The sequence below is a fragment of the Lates calcarifer genome, linkage group LG5, assembly GCF_001640805.2.
Source record: "Lates calcarifer isolate ASB-BC8 linkage group LG5, TLL_Latcal_v3, whole genome shotgun sequence".
Lineage (NCBI taxonomy): Eukaryota > Metazoa > Chordata > Actinopteri > Centropomidae > Lates > Lates calcarifer.
In genome coordinates this window covers 12,584,002-12,596,952 of record NC_066837.1, presented here as the reverse complement: position 1 = coordinate 12,596,952, position 12,951 = coordinate 12,584,002, and the positions used below count along the sequence as shown (strand labels likewise).

General features: G+C 41.6%; 1 protein-coding gene across 1 annotated transcript; it reads right to left on the bottom strand.

Annotated features, from left to right (window-relative positions):
* Positions 1-5,517: 5,517 nt before the first annotated feature.
* mogs (mannosyl-oligosaccharide glucosidase) lies at positions 5,518-12,571 on the bottom strand. Its single transcript, XM_018695749.2, has 5 exons — positions 12,457-12,571; positions 10,897-11,261; positions 9,520-9,743; positions 9,187-9,380; positions 5,518-8,065 (listed from the first exon to the last, which is right to left on the bottom strand). The coding sequence occupies exons 2-5, from the start codon at positions 11,060-11,062 to the stop codon at positions 6,295-6,297; spliced, it is 2,355 nt and encodes a 784-aa protein (XP_018551265.1). The 5' UTR covers positions 11,063-11,261; positions 12,457-12,571; the 3' UTR covers positions 5,518-6,294.
* Positions 12,572-12,951: the final 380 nt, after the last annotated feature.

The following is a 12,951-nucleotide window of genomic DNA, read 5'->3' as shown; positions in this document are numbered from 1 at the left end:
TATTTTGACTTTCAATATTAATCTCCTGTGTTATAATAACAAAAGGAGTTGCTATGCTGACAGCGCTAAGCTGATCTAAGCTAATCGAACTCAGCTGTCTCCTGCTGTATTAAGCCTTTATGAAACATAATGACAAACATCTAAAAAATAAAAGTATTACCTTCAACAAGAAGCTGCCTCAGACAAAACTGATACACATCTTAGGATGAATTCTGCAAGCTGTGGCATGTTGATTTGGCAAAACTGTGCAACAGTCAAAGCTATTGACAGAAACTAAAGGCACATCATTGGATCATACTGCACCTAATTTGGGTTCTGTATATACTACATTTAGAATTTAGATTTTAAACTCTCCACGAGAGACTGTGAGCTCCCGTTTCAGCCAGAGACCGTAGATGACCAGACACCACTCGGCAGCAATCACTTGCTATTCTTATTGTTCTGAAAAGTACATTGTAATTCTGTATAAACGTCAGATAAGTAGGGGATTTTCACTTGTTATTGAAAATCAATAACCAGTTTCTCGTCCATGGATTTCCACTGAGAATTCCAAATTTAGTGGACAGTACAGCTCCACTGTTTTTTTTTTTTTGTTTTGTTTTTTTTTATTTTCTCAGACTTTAACCATTTAAAACCCAGACTAATTTCTGTCTCAAGACTATAAGATTTGAAGCGTTGGCTGTTTGTGGTGATACATCCACATTACTACTCGACAGCCTTAAGAACAATCATCTTGTACTTAAAAAATCTCACTTCAAAATGAAATACATCTCACTTGATATACAGTAGCTCCTCAAAGTCTCAATGCCTTGGCATCCTGTCAACCAACTATGCAACCCACACTGTTTGAGAGTAAATAATAGAAGAACCTGATCCATACCAGGAAATCCACTGAGATGCAGAGGCTGTCGTTTGCTGTTTGAAATAAAAAAACACTTCAAACCTACCATGATCTGGATAGGTTATGCAGGAAACACTGTACTGAATCTGTTAAGACAAATACAGAAAACCTGAGGTTTAACAAAATGAGGTGGGCTATAGCTTTGCCTGCATACATATAGTAATGAAATGCATATATTTAATACAGCACACACATTTACATTCAGCCTCAAGTGCTGTGTTGTACTTTTGACTAATGCTTTTTTAAGTTTGCAAAGCAGATTCGTTGGAGCAATCCTACGAAAGCTAGGGTTGCACAAGAGCTGGAGAAATCCATCTGCCTCCCCCAAATCACATTCTGACATGTCTCACAGTCAAATCTCCCCCCAAGGCGCTAGATGAGGGAACATCTTCAATCTAAACCTGGATACAATAGGGCCTGTAAGACACCGCAAAAATGGATTGGGAGTGCTAAAACCACAGAAACCTCTGCCGGAAACACGACTTTCTATAAATACAAGATACTCGCCTTAGCTGCCAAGTTCGTTATTTTCTCTCCCTCTCTCCCTCTCTCTGTCATGTTGGGCTCTGCATAGTTATATATACTACATCATCATTCAAACACTGGGCAATTGAAAGAAAAATAGCACAAATAAGAAAAATAAAAGCAGCGGAAGCGTGGTTCTTCTTTTGAAGGAACATCTCTCTCCTGCTCTTCCTCTGAGAGTGGGAGTGGGTTAGGGAAGCCCGGTACCAGGCCCCGATGCTGCTGCTGCTGTTGGTGTGGCAGGTTTCCCGTGCGATCCAAAAATACTTTCGCACTCGCCCACTTTGGTCCCCAGCCGCCTGTACTCTTTGGTTCTACAACAGGGATGGGTGAGAATCACATTCAGCTCTCCAATCGTGATTGCGGAATGCCCCAGTGTTTCTTTAACCATGCCCCCAGACTCCTCCACACACACTGCACTTGCATGGCTCCCACCTTGCCCTCTTCTCTGTTGGATCCATGCTCGCAGCACTCTGACAGTCAAATTCTTGGGCCTGATCCAGCTACTGTACCTGCTGTTACCTAACTGCCTGCACATTATCAAGAGAAATCTGTGAAACAGAACAGTGGATTTTCATGTTTTCTTCTAATTACTCCACAACTGATTCAAAAAATGTCTGAATAACCAAAGCCAAAGTGTCAAAATGCAAATATCTAGGTGATTTGCCTTACCAGATACAGCAACAACTGAAACTCAATAATATCCACTACACAAAATCACTATCATGCAACATGGGACTAATTGCATGTACTTTTGACCAACAGAAGTTAATAGGTCTACATATTCTAGTCTCTGACTCATCTGCACCCACACTGATTTCTATTTGTTGCTCTTTCTTCCATCCAGTGACACCACAACGTGTATGAAAAGATATGAATGTTAATTAGAAAGAATTGTTTCCATTACTGTTTTATCGATGCACATACAGTCACTGCAGGGACATGCAATGCAAATGGATTCAAACAAATAGCTAACAGCAGACCTGTGAGGAAACAGATGAAGAATGTTAAGAGCTTGCAGCTAACAAAAGTAACTATGGAAACGGCCAGCTCTACATTGCACTAGCTTCCACAGCTCTCTCCAGAAATAAAAACTGTTGGGCTAAGAGCGAATCAGGTAAAGACAAAAGATCGCGGGTGAACCTATTTATAGTGGGCCTTACATAACATACATAGACCTATGTTGGCTGAGGCAAGTTTGGTGCTCAACAATAAGCTTCTAGGGGGCAAAGGCAGGGGAGAGAGAACTGGAGATGCTGGATCCTGGAGGGTATTTTGTAGAAAGACGAGAAGTATAAACAGCAATTAGGCCAGTGAGACTGAGAGGAAGGCTTGCTGTTTTGATGTCAGGGAGAACAAACAATGTTACACTGTCCTGGGAGGGTAGTGATGTCAAAGCTGGAGTGCCATGAACAACAATTAACATGCAATAAGCTAATGAAAATTGACACATTAAACAACTCACAAAGACTGGAAAATGCATACGTCACGAGAAGCAGAAGTTCACTGCCAGTTTGGCCAGAGGTCTTGCTTATTTGCACAGGAGGCAAAAAGTTGGGTCAGAGGAGACCACACACACACACACACACACACACACACACACACACACACACAGAGACGTATTAATGTGTGGCCTCGGGACAAAACATCTGACATCTCTGGTGAGATAATATGAACATACAAGCCCACATACGCACAGAGAAGCTCTGTGAGAGCAGCTGTAATGCAATAGCAGTGATCATCTAGAAATACAGCCTGCCACCATATCTTAAATCCAAATTGAGCCATTAGCATAATTATCCACTTATACTGCTTTAATTCTAAGTAGCTCTCCATTGTAAGTAAAATGATAGCTAAGCTGTATTCAAAAAGCCTCTTTCCCACTCACAAATGCCTTATTAATTAGCTCCCTCTAGCATAAGTTCCCAGTAATTACATTCAATACAGCAGTCAGTGCTACAAGGGGGGTATTTCCAGCAACTATTAGACAACTTTATAATTACTGTGCAGATGTATAATGATTTCCATCATAAAAATACACCATTTCTACAGCAAGCTGCGGCCATTTGGACACTGCATTCATTCCATGTTCACTGCATGCAGCCATCAGCCAATTCATTGGTTGTAGGCAATCACAAAATAGTCACTATATAGCAGCTCTGATAAGGTTGGGATGATATGCAAATGAATACTCCCTGACTCATCTGTTTATTATGCAGTCACATTAGTTAGCTCTGATGCTGTTTGGCTATTATCCCATCTCACTGTGAAAAAAGGGTCTTGGGTGAGGGGGATGGATTGCGCAGTGAGTGCTTTAGTCACACAGATTGTCCGCACTCTTCAAAGAAATAAATGCATTTTCGACTGTAGTTGCATTGAGGGGATGTGGAATCCATTTCCTCTGAGAGAAATGGCAAAAAGGCAGAGGATATGGCTCATCTGTGCCCAAATCCCTTGATACTGTGCTTTGCGTTAACAAGTCAAAGGGTCAAATGATGAGCTTGTGTCTCCCACGACTGAGCCCGAAGGCACCATTGCACGCTGATACATCATACACTAATTTTTGAGATCTAAACTCGCAGTGATCCAGTCAACTAAACATTTCACAGATTTGAAAAAAAAAAAAAGCTAAAAGATTAGTTTGAAACCTTTTTTGAGTTGCACACAGTCACTAACCTACAGTGTTGATTTGAATTGCTGTTCCTTTACAGTATCTACAGTTCTGATGAACAGAAAACTGAGTAATGTACTGTATGTTCTGATAAATGTGGTGAAACCAATCTGTGGCTTCACAGCCTATCGGCTGTTCTGCTAACTGATAGAGGCACTATTTTTAGCCATGCAACCTTAATGCACCATGCTAAGCCTTTAACTATACAACTGCACGTCTAGCCCATTCAAAGGATTCATAAAAGTCTAGAGGTTGGAACCTGGTGGTCCTGCACGCAGATGGAGAGCCAGTATCAGTGCTCTCAGTACCAACGTTTTATATTTGGTGTCAAAGTATTAATAGGAACACTGCCACCGTGAGCCCTGGTCTGTGAATGTATGCCAGCATATGTCAAGGAGTGAAAAGAATTTGCCATCCATGTACTCTCCATGTCTTTTGATGTTGGCTAATTAAGCACCAAGCCCTCACAACAACTGCGCTCCATGGAAACCGTGCAAAGAGAGGAAAAAAAAAGAGAAATAACTTGCAGCACATTGACGTCAGCTTGAGGCCTTCAAATGTGCCATCTGACAAAGGAAAGAGGACCAGGCTGCTGTACTTAAGGTCACAGTGTGTTGAAGCTACTGTCTGCTTTGACTGACAAAGGAGTGCTGGACATCTCTGTGAGGAGTTAATACAAGATCTTGTCATTTCACTGCTTAACATGCAAAGTGGGGACAGTGTATGTCTCAAACTGGAACTAGAAGCAGTTACCAATGTTGGCTCCTTCATAATATTGCAAGAAAATCAATCAAATTTCAACTACAACACTGAAGTTTAAGTATCCTGGAGCTTCTCTGTCAGCCTCCATCGTATTGTCTAACGTTCATTAACTTACAACTCTAAGATGTTAAGCTTGTATTTCTTGGATAATATGCACTCTATCTGTTTCATTTCTAGGAAAACTAGATTGTAGAAATAAAATCCATTGTGGAAACAACCTTACTAGTCCAAGATATAAATGTTAAAGTGTGCACAGATTCAAAAACTTTGTAATATCAAATTTAAGATAAAGCTGAATGTTGTTCTAGTCCAGGGCTTTTAAACATTACGTTAATAAAAGACAAGGATTAAAGATTACTGAGTGGTCGGTTTTATTAGTGAGAGACTCAAATGATTGACTTTAATCCACAGCAACTCAAAAGCCTTGATATATTAATCTTTCAGAGATCACAGGTGTGAGGTGCCCAGTGTGAAGGAGGGGTCTGAGCCATAACAACTGAGCTCAAATTAGAAAGTAAGGACAGAGGTGGACAGTAATCTTTCTGTCTCCTGCATCTCAAGGAAAGACTGTTGCTACTGTCTTAGATTAAATTAGCAATTTGCTTCAGTCAATGGAGGTAATGTATGACAATGTATTATGAAGTAAAGTAGGACAAAAAAATATTTAAACCGTTTTTATTGTTTTTAACAAAACAAGACCAATGTCACCAATGTTCCCTGCCAGTCAAATCACAGGCTGTGTATACAAAATAGGGCTGCTTTTAGAAGCAGTAATTTCAGAGATGCTGAGCAAAACAATTAAATATCAAAATGATCATTCATTAAGACAGAGAAACAAGGATGTATGATAGATTAAATAGAAAATGGCACATGTAACGATGAAGTCCCTTATTTGTCAAGTGAAAGCACAACTTGCTGATTTATGCACAAATTTTTCAAGAAACTTGTGACAAATCTGTCAACAGTTGTCCATTTAAAATTGTCCTCACATCTAGTGGGAAAGCATGAATCCTCCCTAAGAGAGGTGGACCACAAGTTTCCTGCATGTTAAAAGAAAAGTAAATGACTGTCTATGCCAGTCTTCATTTTCCACATTAAAGATTGCAGGTTGAAGCAGTGAAGGTGCAGGCATGTGAAGGTGTCTGTGACATGATTTCATTAAGTAAAATGCATCTTAAGTACACAGCAAAGTCAGGGTAGCTGCACTTACACTTGTTTGAAATTGCCCTTCAGAGAATACCTGTGAAAAACCTGTTATGTCAATAAAAGGTTAAATGTGGAAATGAGATCATAAATGCCTGTTTTTCAGCTGGATCTTGTCAATAGAATTTTAAAAACTAGACAAGTCATATTTCTATAACACTGGTGTTGTTTCAGTCACATCCAGATAAATGAAGGTTGGTATCTTCAAAAAAATGAGATGAAATCTACAGTATTAGTACTGTTCAGCCATCATTAATACTGTCAGTGCAGACCAGCCAGTGAACGGGTGGCTTCCTTGGCCCCTGCCAGTGCTGTCATTGTACTGTTCCCAGATATATCCTGTTTCCACATACTGTCTATAAACATTATTGATAATGTTAGTCCTGAGTTCTTCATAAAGAGCAGCTGCCTTTTCTTGGTATGGCCCTTCTGTGTTACTGTAGTGATGGAGAGCTCTCACTGCCAAGTAGTTGATGTTAATCCAAATTGGGCCCCTCCAGTAGGGGGCATCATGTTCTGTGTTTCGCTTCAAATACAAGGGATCAGCCTTAGAGAGTGAGCGCAGGCCGTAGGGTGTCCACAGCTTACTGGAGTCTCTCATGTCTCGGAAGATATGTTCTAGCTTGGGTGAGTCAGGTTGGAGGATGTGCAGTAAGAAGGGGAACAAGCTAACATAACCCAGAGCATTAACATACTGCAGCTTGGGGGCCCTGCGGACTGAGCGCACAAGGCGAGCCACTGGGAACTGATGACGAGGTTGTCCAGGAGGTACATACACCTTCTCCTGCTGCAAAGATACGGCCTGAGTGTGGTTGCCAAAGTCACTGAAAGCACGGAGTTGTTCTGACCAGTGGAGCTCATTCAGCAAGCTGTTGTCACTGAGCACTTGGTAGGAAAGTTCGTAGTCATGATAAGGCTCGCCTAGGAGCCGAGCTACACTAGCCATAATGCCTGAGGACAAGGCCATCCAGCAGTGTAAATCCACATGCCGCTCATCTGCTGAGGGGTGTGATGCTCGAGGGTAGTCATCCAACCCAGAGGTCAAGGTCTTGGGATTGAGGAACAGATTGGTGTCCTTGTCCCGCCCACGCCAGCGGTAGGAGTTGGGTAGGGGTCCTGTCTGCGTGGTGTTGTACCATTCAAACCAGGTTTTCAGTCTGGGGAAGAGCCGGCGGAGGAAAGGCAAAGTTGGTTGGAAAGCTGCCTCGTCTGGATTAGCAGAGAGCTGTTCAATTAGTTCCTGAAGAGCTAAGAAAAGAGTAGGTGGATTGGCATTCTCGTTCCGCTGAACTACAAACTCAGCTGGGACCTTACTGCGAGCCTCATCTCCAAGGATCTGCTCACGAGGGATCCAGCCCTCCATATTCATTAGATCTATCCAGTGGGCAATAGCCTCCCTTGTCACCTGGGGATCCCACTTACTCAGCAGCAGCTGGTGAAAGCCCTCATCCCAAAGGAATCCTCTGGGGAAGAAAGAACGCGATGGCACAGCAGTGAATAAAGCACCTTCAGGGTACAGGAGTGGGTACTCATTGTAGACTGACTGCACAACTGACTGGCCATAGAAATAGCCCATTCCACCCAACATGTTGCTGAGCGCTGCCTTGGCAAATTTAATGTGTGCCTGGCTAAAACCTTTGCTCGCAAGCCCAAAAGTCCTCTCAAACTTCGCGTCAAACTCAGCTTTCCTCTTCTCCAGCTCCTGTGTCATGATCGAGCCCACCAATTGGTTGGGACGATCATGGAAGCTTCCAGACTCAAACAGAACTTCGATCTGGAACGGTGTCTGAATCGTCACCTGGTGAACCACAAAGTCACTCTCTTTCCTTGTGTCAGCAGGTTTCTGTTGGTTTTGGTGATGGGGAGGCTTGTAGGTGTCTACAGCAATGTAATGCCTCTTCTCACCAGAGGGAAGGTTGTAGACAAACCTGTGATTCAGACTGTGCTTCACAATGTCAGTCAGCTTCTCCAAGCCAGGAGACACAGTCTGAAGATAGTTGTAACTGAAAAGGTAAGAAACTATTGTTAACTGTCCTGTGTTTTCAAATCAGAAACACAAAAGCAGTCAAACAAATCTATTAAGTGTAGTTTACAGTGAGTTACTGCTGCACAGGTCATCTTAACTGCACTAGCTATGCTTAGGTAGCCTTAGCACACTGTATCGTAGCTTGCTGTCTCATGTTGCAACTGTGACTCACAGGTCAAGCAACTGATCACAGTAAAAATCTAACTTTTAAGCTCCCACTTACACCACATCATCTATCTTCCTACGATAACTTGTAATTCATACAATTCTTATCATTTCTATCAGTGCATACCGTACCTTTCTATTTTGCTATGCTGGTCTTCTCTGGCCTTCATAAATCTGTGAAATACTGGCGCTGCCTGTGAATGTTGCTAGCAGAGAGCTAGCAGAGTCCGGATCCACTCAATGCAAAAAATAACAGGTCTAGCTTGTGAAGGTGGATAAACACCTTCACTAATTAAATGAACTCTGTGGTGTTTCAGAGAAAGTTCAGAGCCCTTAAGGTAGGGGTCTGATTTTCTTTGGCTTTTCAAACATTAATTATACACTAACTGGTCTGTGGCAGTGCATATATTCAGCCATAATGCAAATCACAACAATGATGACGAAATTGAAGGCTGAAAATCCTGCTTGTGCTGCCATCTAGTGGTTGCTTTTTTTTTTTTTTTTACCAAAGTAGTGATCACACTGCATTATAACATGACATGTTACTTTGTATCACACACACAAGTGTAAAAGACCACACATATGATTCTAGGAATCTAGGGAGGCGCAACAGAGCACTTTCAGGGTCACTTGGACAGCTTTTCTGGTATAAAAGATGGTGTTCATCACTTACTACATTTATGTTTTCATCAAAGGGTGTTGAATTCACGACATCTTCTCAATTTTCTATCTAAGTTTATCTGCATTATATCTTTTCCTACCCAGAATGATTAATACCTGAACTATTTGGATTGGCTCTGCAAAACATAACTGTATTCTGTACTTCAACAAAGTTAATTAGTTAAGTTTTTTGTGATTAACTAATTATGTTCTTTCTGGCTTGATTATAATCATTTTCTTGCTGCCAGTTCAGTCCTGTGTTTATCCATTTACCTGGCATATTTAGCACTGGATAATTCCCCAGTCACAGGCTTACGGAAGGTGATCTTGAAGTTGCCAAGCTCCTCTGAGAAACCAGTGATGGATGCGAGGCGGTTTCTCTCCTCCACGTGAGCCTCTAGTGAGCCCTGTGTGTCTGCTGCTGCGTAAAACATCAGGGAGATGACGGGTGCTTGAGGAGCAGAGCTCTGATGGGTAAAGAAAAAAGAAATCAGCATCCTTAAATCATTGATATTTCAAACAGAAAACATTAAGTACAACCATTAACTGCAATATCCATGACAAAAACTGTTTGGGTCATGCTGAATTAACACAATTAGAACTCACATGCTGTTTGGCGGTGATCCTCCAGGTCCAGTCTCCTCCATGATCCCCTCCCATCCGCTTGACAAATTCTGTGGTTAGGATGAAATCGTTGTCCCGGATTTCCTGGACACCAAAGGTGAGCCCATCATGCATCAGCCAGCCATAGCCTTGCAAACGATCCCCCTGCTCACAGGTGTGCCTCAAGTTTACGTCCAGATCAGAAAACTGACGCATCCACATCATGCCTGGGGAGATATGGATGATTAAATGAAATTAATTTGGGTGTATAGCACAGAAGATGCACAAATAAAGCTGGTAAATTATGCACCTTGCTATGTGACAACTTGTCAACAGTTTCAGATAAAAGGTAAATCCCAAAACTCACGAGTTAAGTTACCAGCCAACTGCGTTTTCAGAGCAGCAGTGCATAATTATTGGTGCTTACTGAATATTGAAAAACGTAGTGCACTTTGTGCTGTCAACTAACAATATTGGTCATCCAAATTGGCTGACAGGATAAGCAGTCGTAAGAACTATGGCCAAAATTTACTTGAATTTAACAAGTGCCTGGGCTCATTTCCCACCCTGTCCCTGATCTAATGCAATTTAATACTGAAGATTTGATCAAGGCAGCAAAGCAAACAATAAAATATTAAAGGGAAAATCCATTCTAATTAGATTGTGGTAGTCCAATGTCTTTCAGACTTGCTTTTAGTGTTATCGGAGAGTAAAAACAGTATCTGCAGAAGTATACTTTTTGTCAGTGACACATTGTGATTAATTAGTGGCTCTGTGGGCTCACACAATATTGCATCCAAATGAGTTCTGGTTTTGTTTGTGTGACTACAGCTCTAAATCAGATCAAGATTCCCCATAGATCAAGGTAGCGTATCAGTATAATACTCAAGATGTAATACATTAATCTGGCTTTTGGTTACTGTATATAATAGAACAGTTTAAATAATGTTTTCTAATTGTGTTAACCTTTTGAATTCATTAGTACACAGTGCATGACAGTGTTTCCTCTACCCCCGGCCCGCCCTGCCAATGCAACCCCATGCCCTCCCAAGAATGGCAAAGAAAAAAATTAAAAGACAATTTACGTTGGCGTCTCTCTCCCCGCTTTCTGTTTTGCGTGTCTCCACGTATGCGTCCGCACACAGGAGCGGAAGAGCCGCAGAGGAGACGGGTTGACAACTCGCCATTAAGAGTAAGAAAAGCTAGTATTGTAATATTTAATTCTTTAATCATGACCCTGCCTTACCCATATCTAACTAAAATCAAGGTTATGTCTCATTTGTACTAAATTACATAAATACCACTAACAATGTCAAACTTTCCTTTACCTATCCCACTGTGCTTGTCAGCTTCAGCTTGACTGTGAGTGTGTTGGCCTACCTGTCACAATTGACCTTGGACTCCTGGTTTTCATGCCAAAGTAGACCTGCGGCCTGTACGAGCCCCAGAACCTCTCTGGGGAAACCTTGGCGCTGCTGCTGTTGGCATCCAGGACAGGAGATGACGGGTGCAGAGTCACTACCCGTTTGGCCAGACTGGACCGCATGTAGAGGGCATAAAAGAACCAAATCAAACTGAATATGCAAAGGCCGATGGAGATGTTGATGAAGACTTTGCCAATATCGACTTTCTTTTTCTTCTCCTTGCGGTGAAATGCAGAGGGCTTCTCATCTTTCCGTTGGGAGGGGAGCTGCTTCACCCGTCACCACCCTCTTCCTCTGCCTGCCCATCCTGCCCTTCTGAAGCTGGAGACAAGAGGAGAAAGGAGGAGAATGTTCAGTCTTAAATATTTTGTTCTGTGTGTAGCTGTGTCAAGGAAAGCCCTGTGACAGACAATGTTTCCTTATGCACTCATCAACCAACCCTTTTAGGAATTTGCATCTGTTCTGTGCTGTAGGTTTTTGTTTTCAAACTTTATTTATACAGAATTCAAATCAAGTTCTATATAAATCAAGTACTATGTGCATCTAGTTGCCAGTTTATTAGACACACCTGGCTGAAACTACTGCAACTAATGCAACAGAGGGCAATAAATTCTATTTTAGAGGTTATGCTGTTCAGGTTTTCTTTAAATGGTTTAAAGAGGTGCTGATTCATGTTTCTGGTCATTTTGGAGGCTCTGAGGTGTTTCGCATATTTAGTCTACCCTCATTCACGTAAAGACACCAGACTTTCAGGTAGACAGAACACAGAAACATGAACTAAAGCCTCCAAGCTGACTAACGCCTAAATTAAATATTCAAATGTTTTATATTCAGTTTACCGTCATGCATGACAAAGATAATCACCACATCCTTACATTTGAGAAGCTAGACGCAGCAAATATTTGATATTTTTAACAGATCGACTAATCCTCTTAATCGACTCATTTTTGCAGCTCTGCTGAGCAGGAGAGGCTGCTGTATTAGACTGTACTGGTTTTAGCAAAGCGCACATGATAAACTGAAAACTGGGGGTAATTTTTCAAAGCAAGAGAAATACAACTAGTATTATTTGTATTTACAGCGCAGACATTGGTCATAATTCTTAGCATTTATGAAATGAAATTAGTCGCTGTTTCTCTGGTGTCTAGTCGAAGCCTCTTCTAACGGCTGAGCAGTCTGGCTAACGTTAACCTTGCATGGTGTTTGACGGCAGACAAGGTGTTCTTGAGTCGCCGACCAGGTAATACAACTAAAACCAATATATATGCAAAGCGTCTCCATTTACAATCACTGACACCTGTTTTACCCAGACCGTATTCAGCCGGTCACCCGTCGCTACGCCCCGGGAAAGCAACGTTGCCTGGAGCCTGCACGCTAGTAGTGCCGTAATGCTAACGTCAGTTACAGTAATAACGACCGGCTGTCGCACGATAGTATGACTTCAATTAGTCAGCAGCTAGTAAAATCTACTTCTAGTAGTTCTAACTTAATGTTCATTGAGGAAATGATTACCGACCTGTCAAAATGCCAGAGTCTCAGCTGCTCATTCTCCGTTGCTAGCTAGCTACGCCACTTCCTGGTCAGTACTCGCTTCTACTGACGTGTAGCGCTTCTCCTCGTGCTGCATTCAAGTAATGTCGGAAAAAAGACAACAACAGGAAATCACAAGACTACAGATGAATATCCGTTCAACTGGAGGACATTTATTTCCATGATTTGACACATTCAAAATCAATTGGCTCAAATAGTTTCTGGGAAATTCTAATTCAGTATGGAATATCATTCTCCAAATTATGTGGACTACGTTTTCTGTTGCTATGCAGTTACAATATCACTAAACTTCCTCTCAAATTGTCAAACTTCCACAGACAGAGACGGAGAAGTTTATTTCATCTTATGAGTACTGTTCGCCTTTTAAATGTATTGTTTGGCTATACAAATATAGAGAACTTTTTTAATGTTATTTTTGAAAACTACATAAATGTGAAGTCTCAAAAATAAAACCTTGATT

Coding starts and splice junctions, on each gene's coding strand:
- mogs (XM_018695749.2), bottom strand. CDS start 11,062: ATGCGGTCCAGTCTGGCCAAACGGGTAGTGACTCTGCACCCGTCATCT. Junction 9,744..10,896: donor TCCAAGGTCAATTGTGACAG/GTAGGCCAACAC, acceptor ATATCTCCCCAG/GCATGATGTGGATGCGTCAG. Junction 9,381..9,519: donor GGATCACCGCCAAACAGCAT/GTGAGTTCTAAT, acceptor TTTACCCATCAG/AGCTCTGCTCCTCAAGCACC.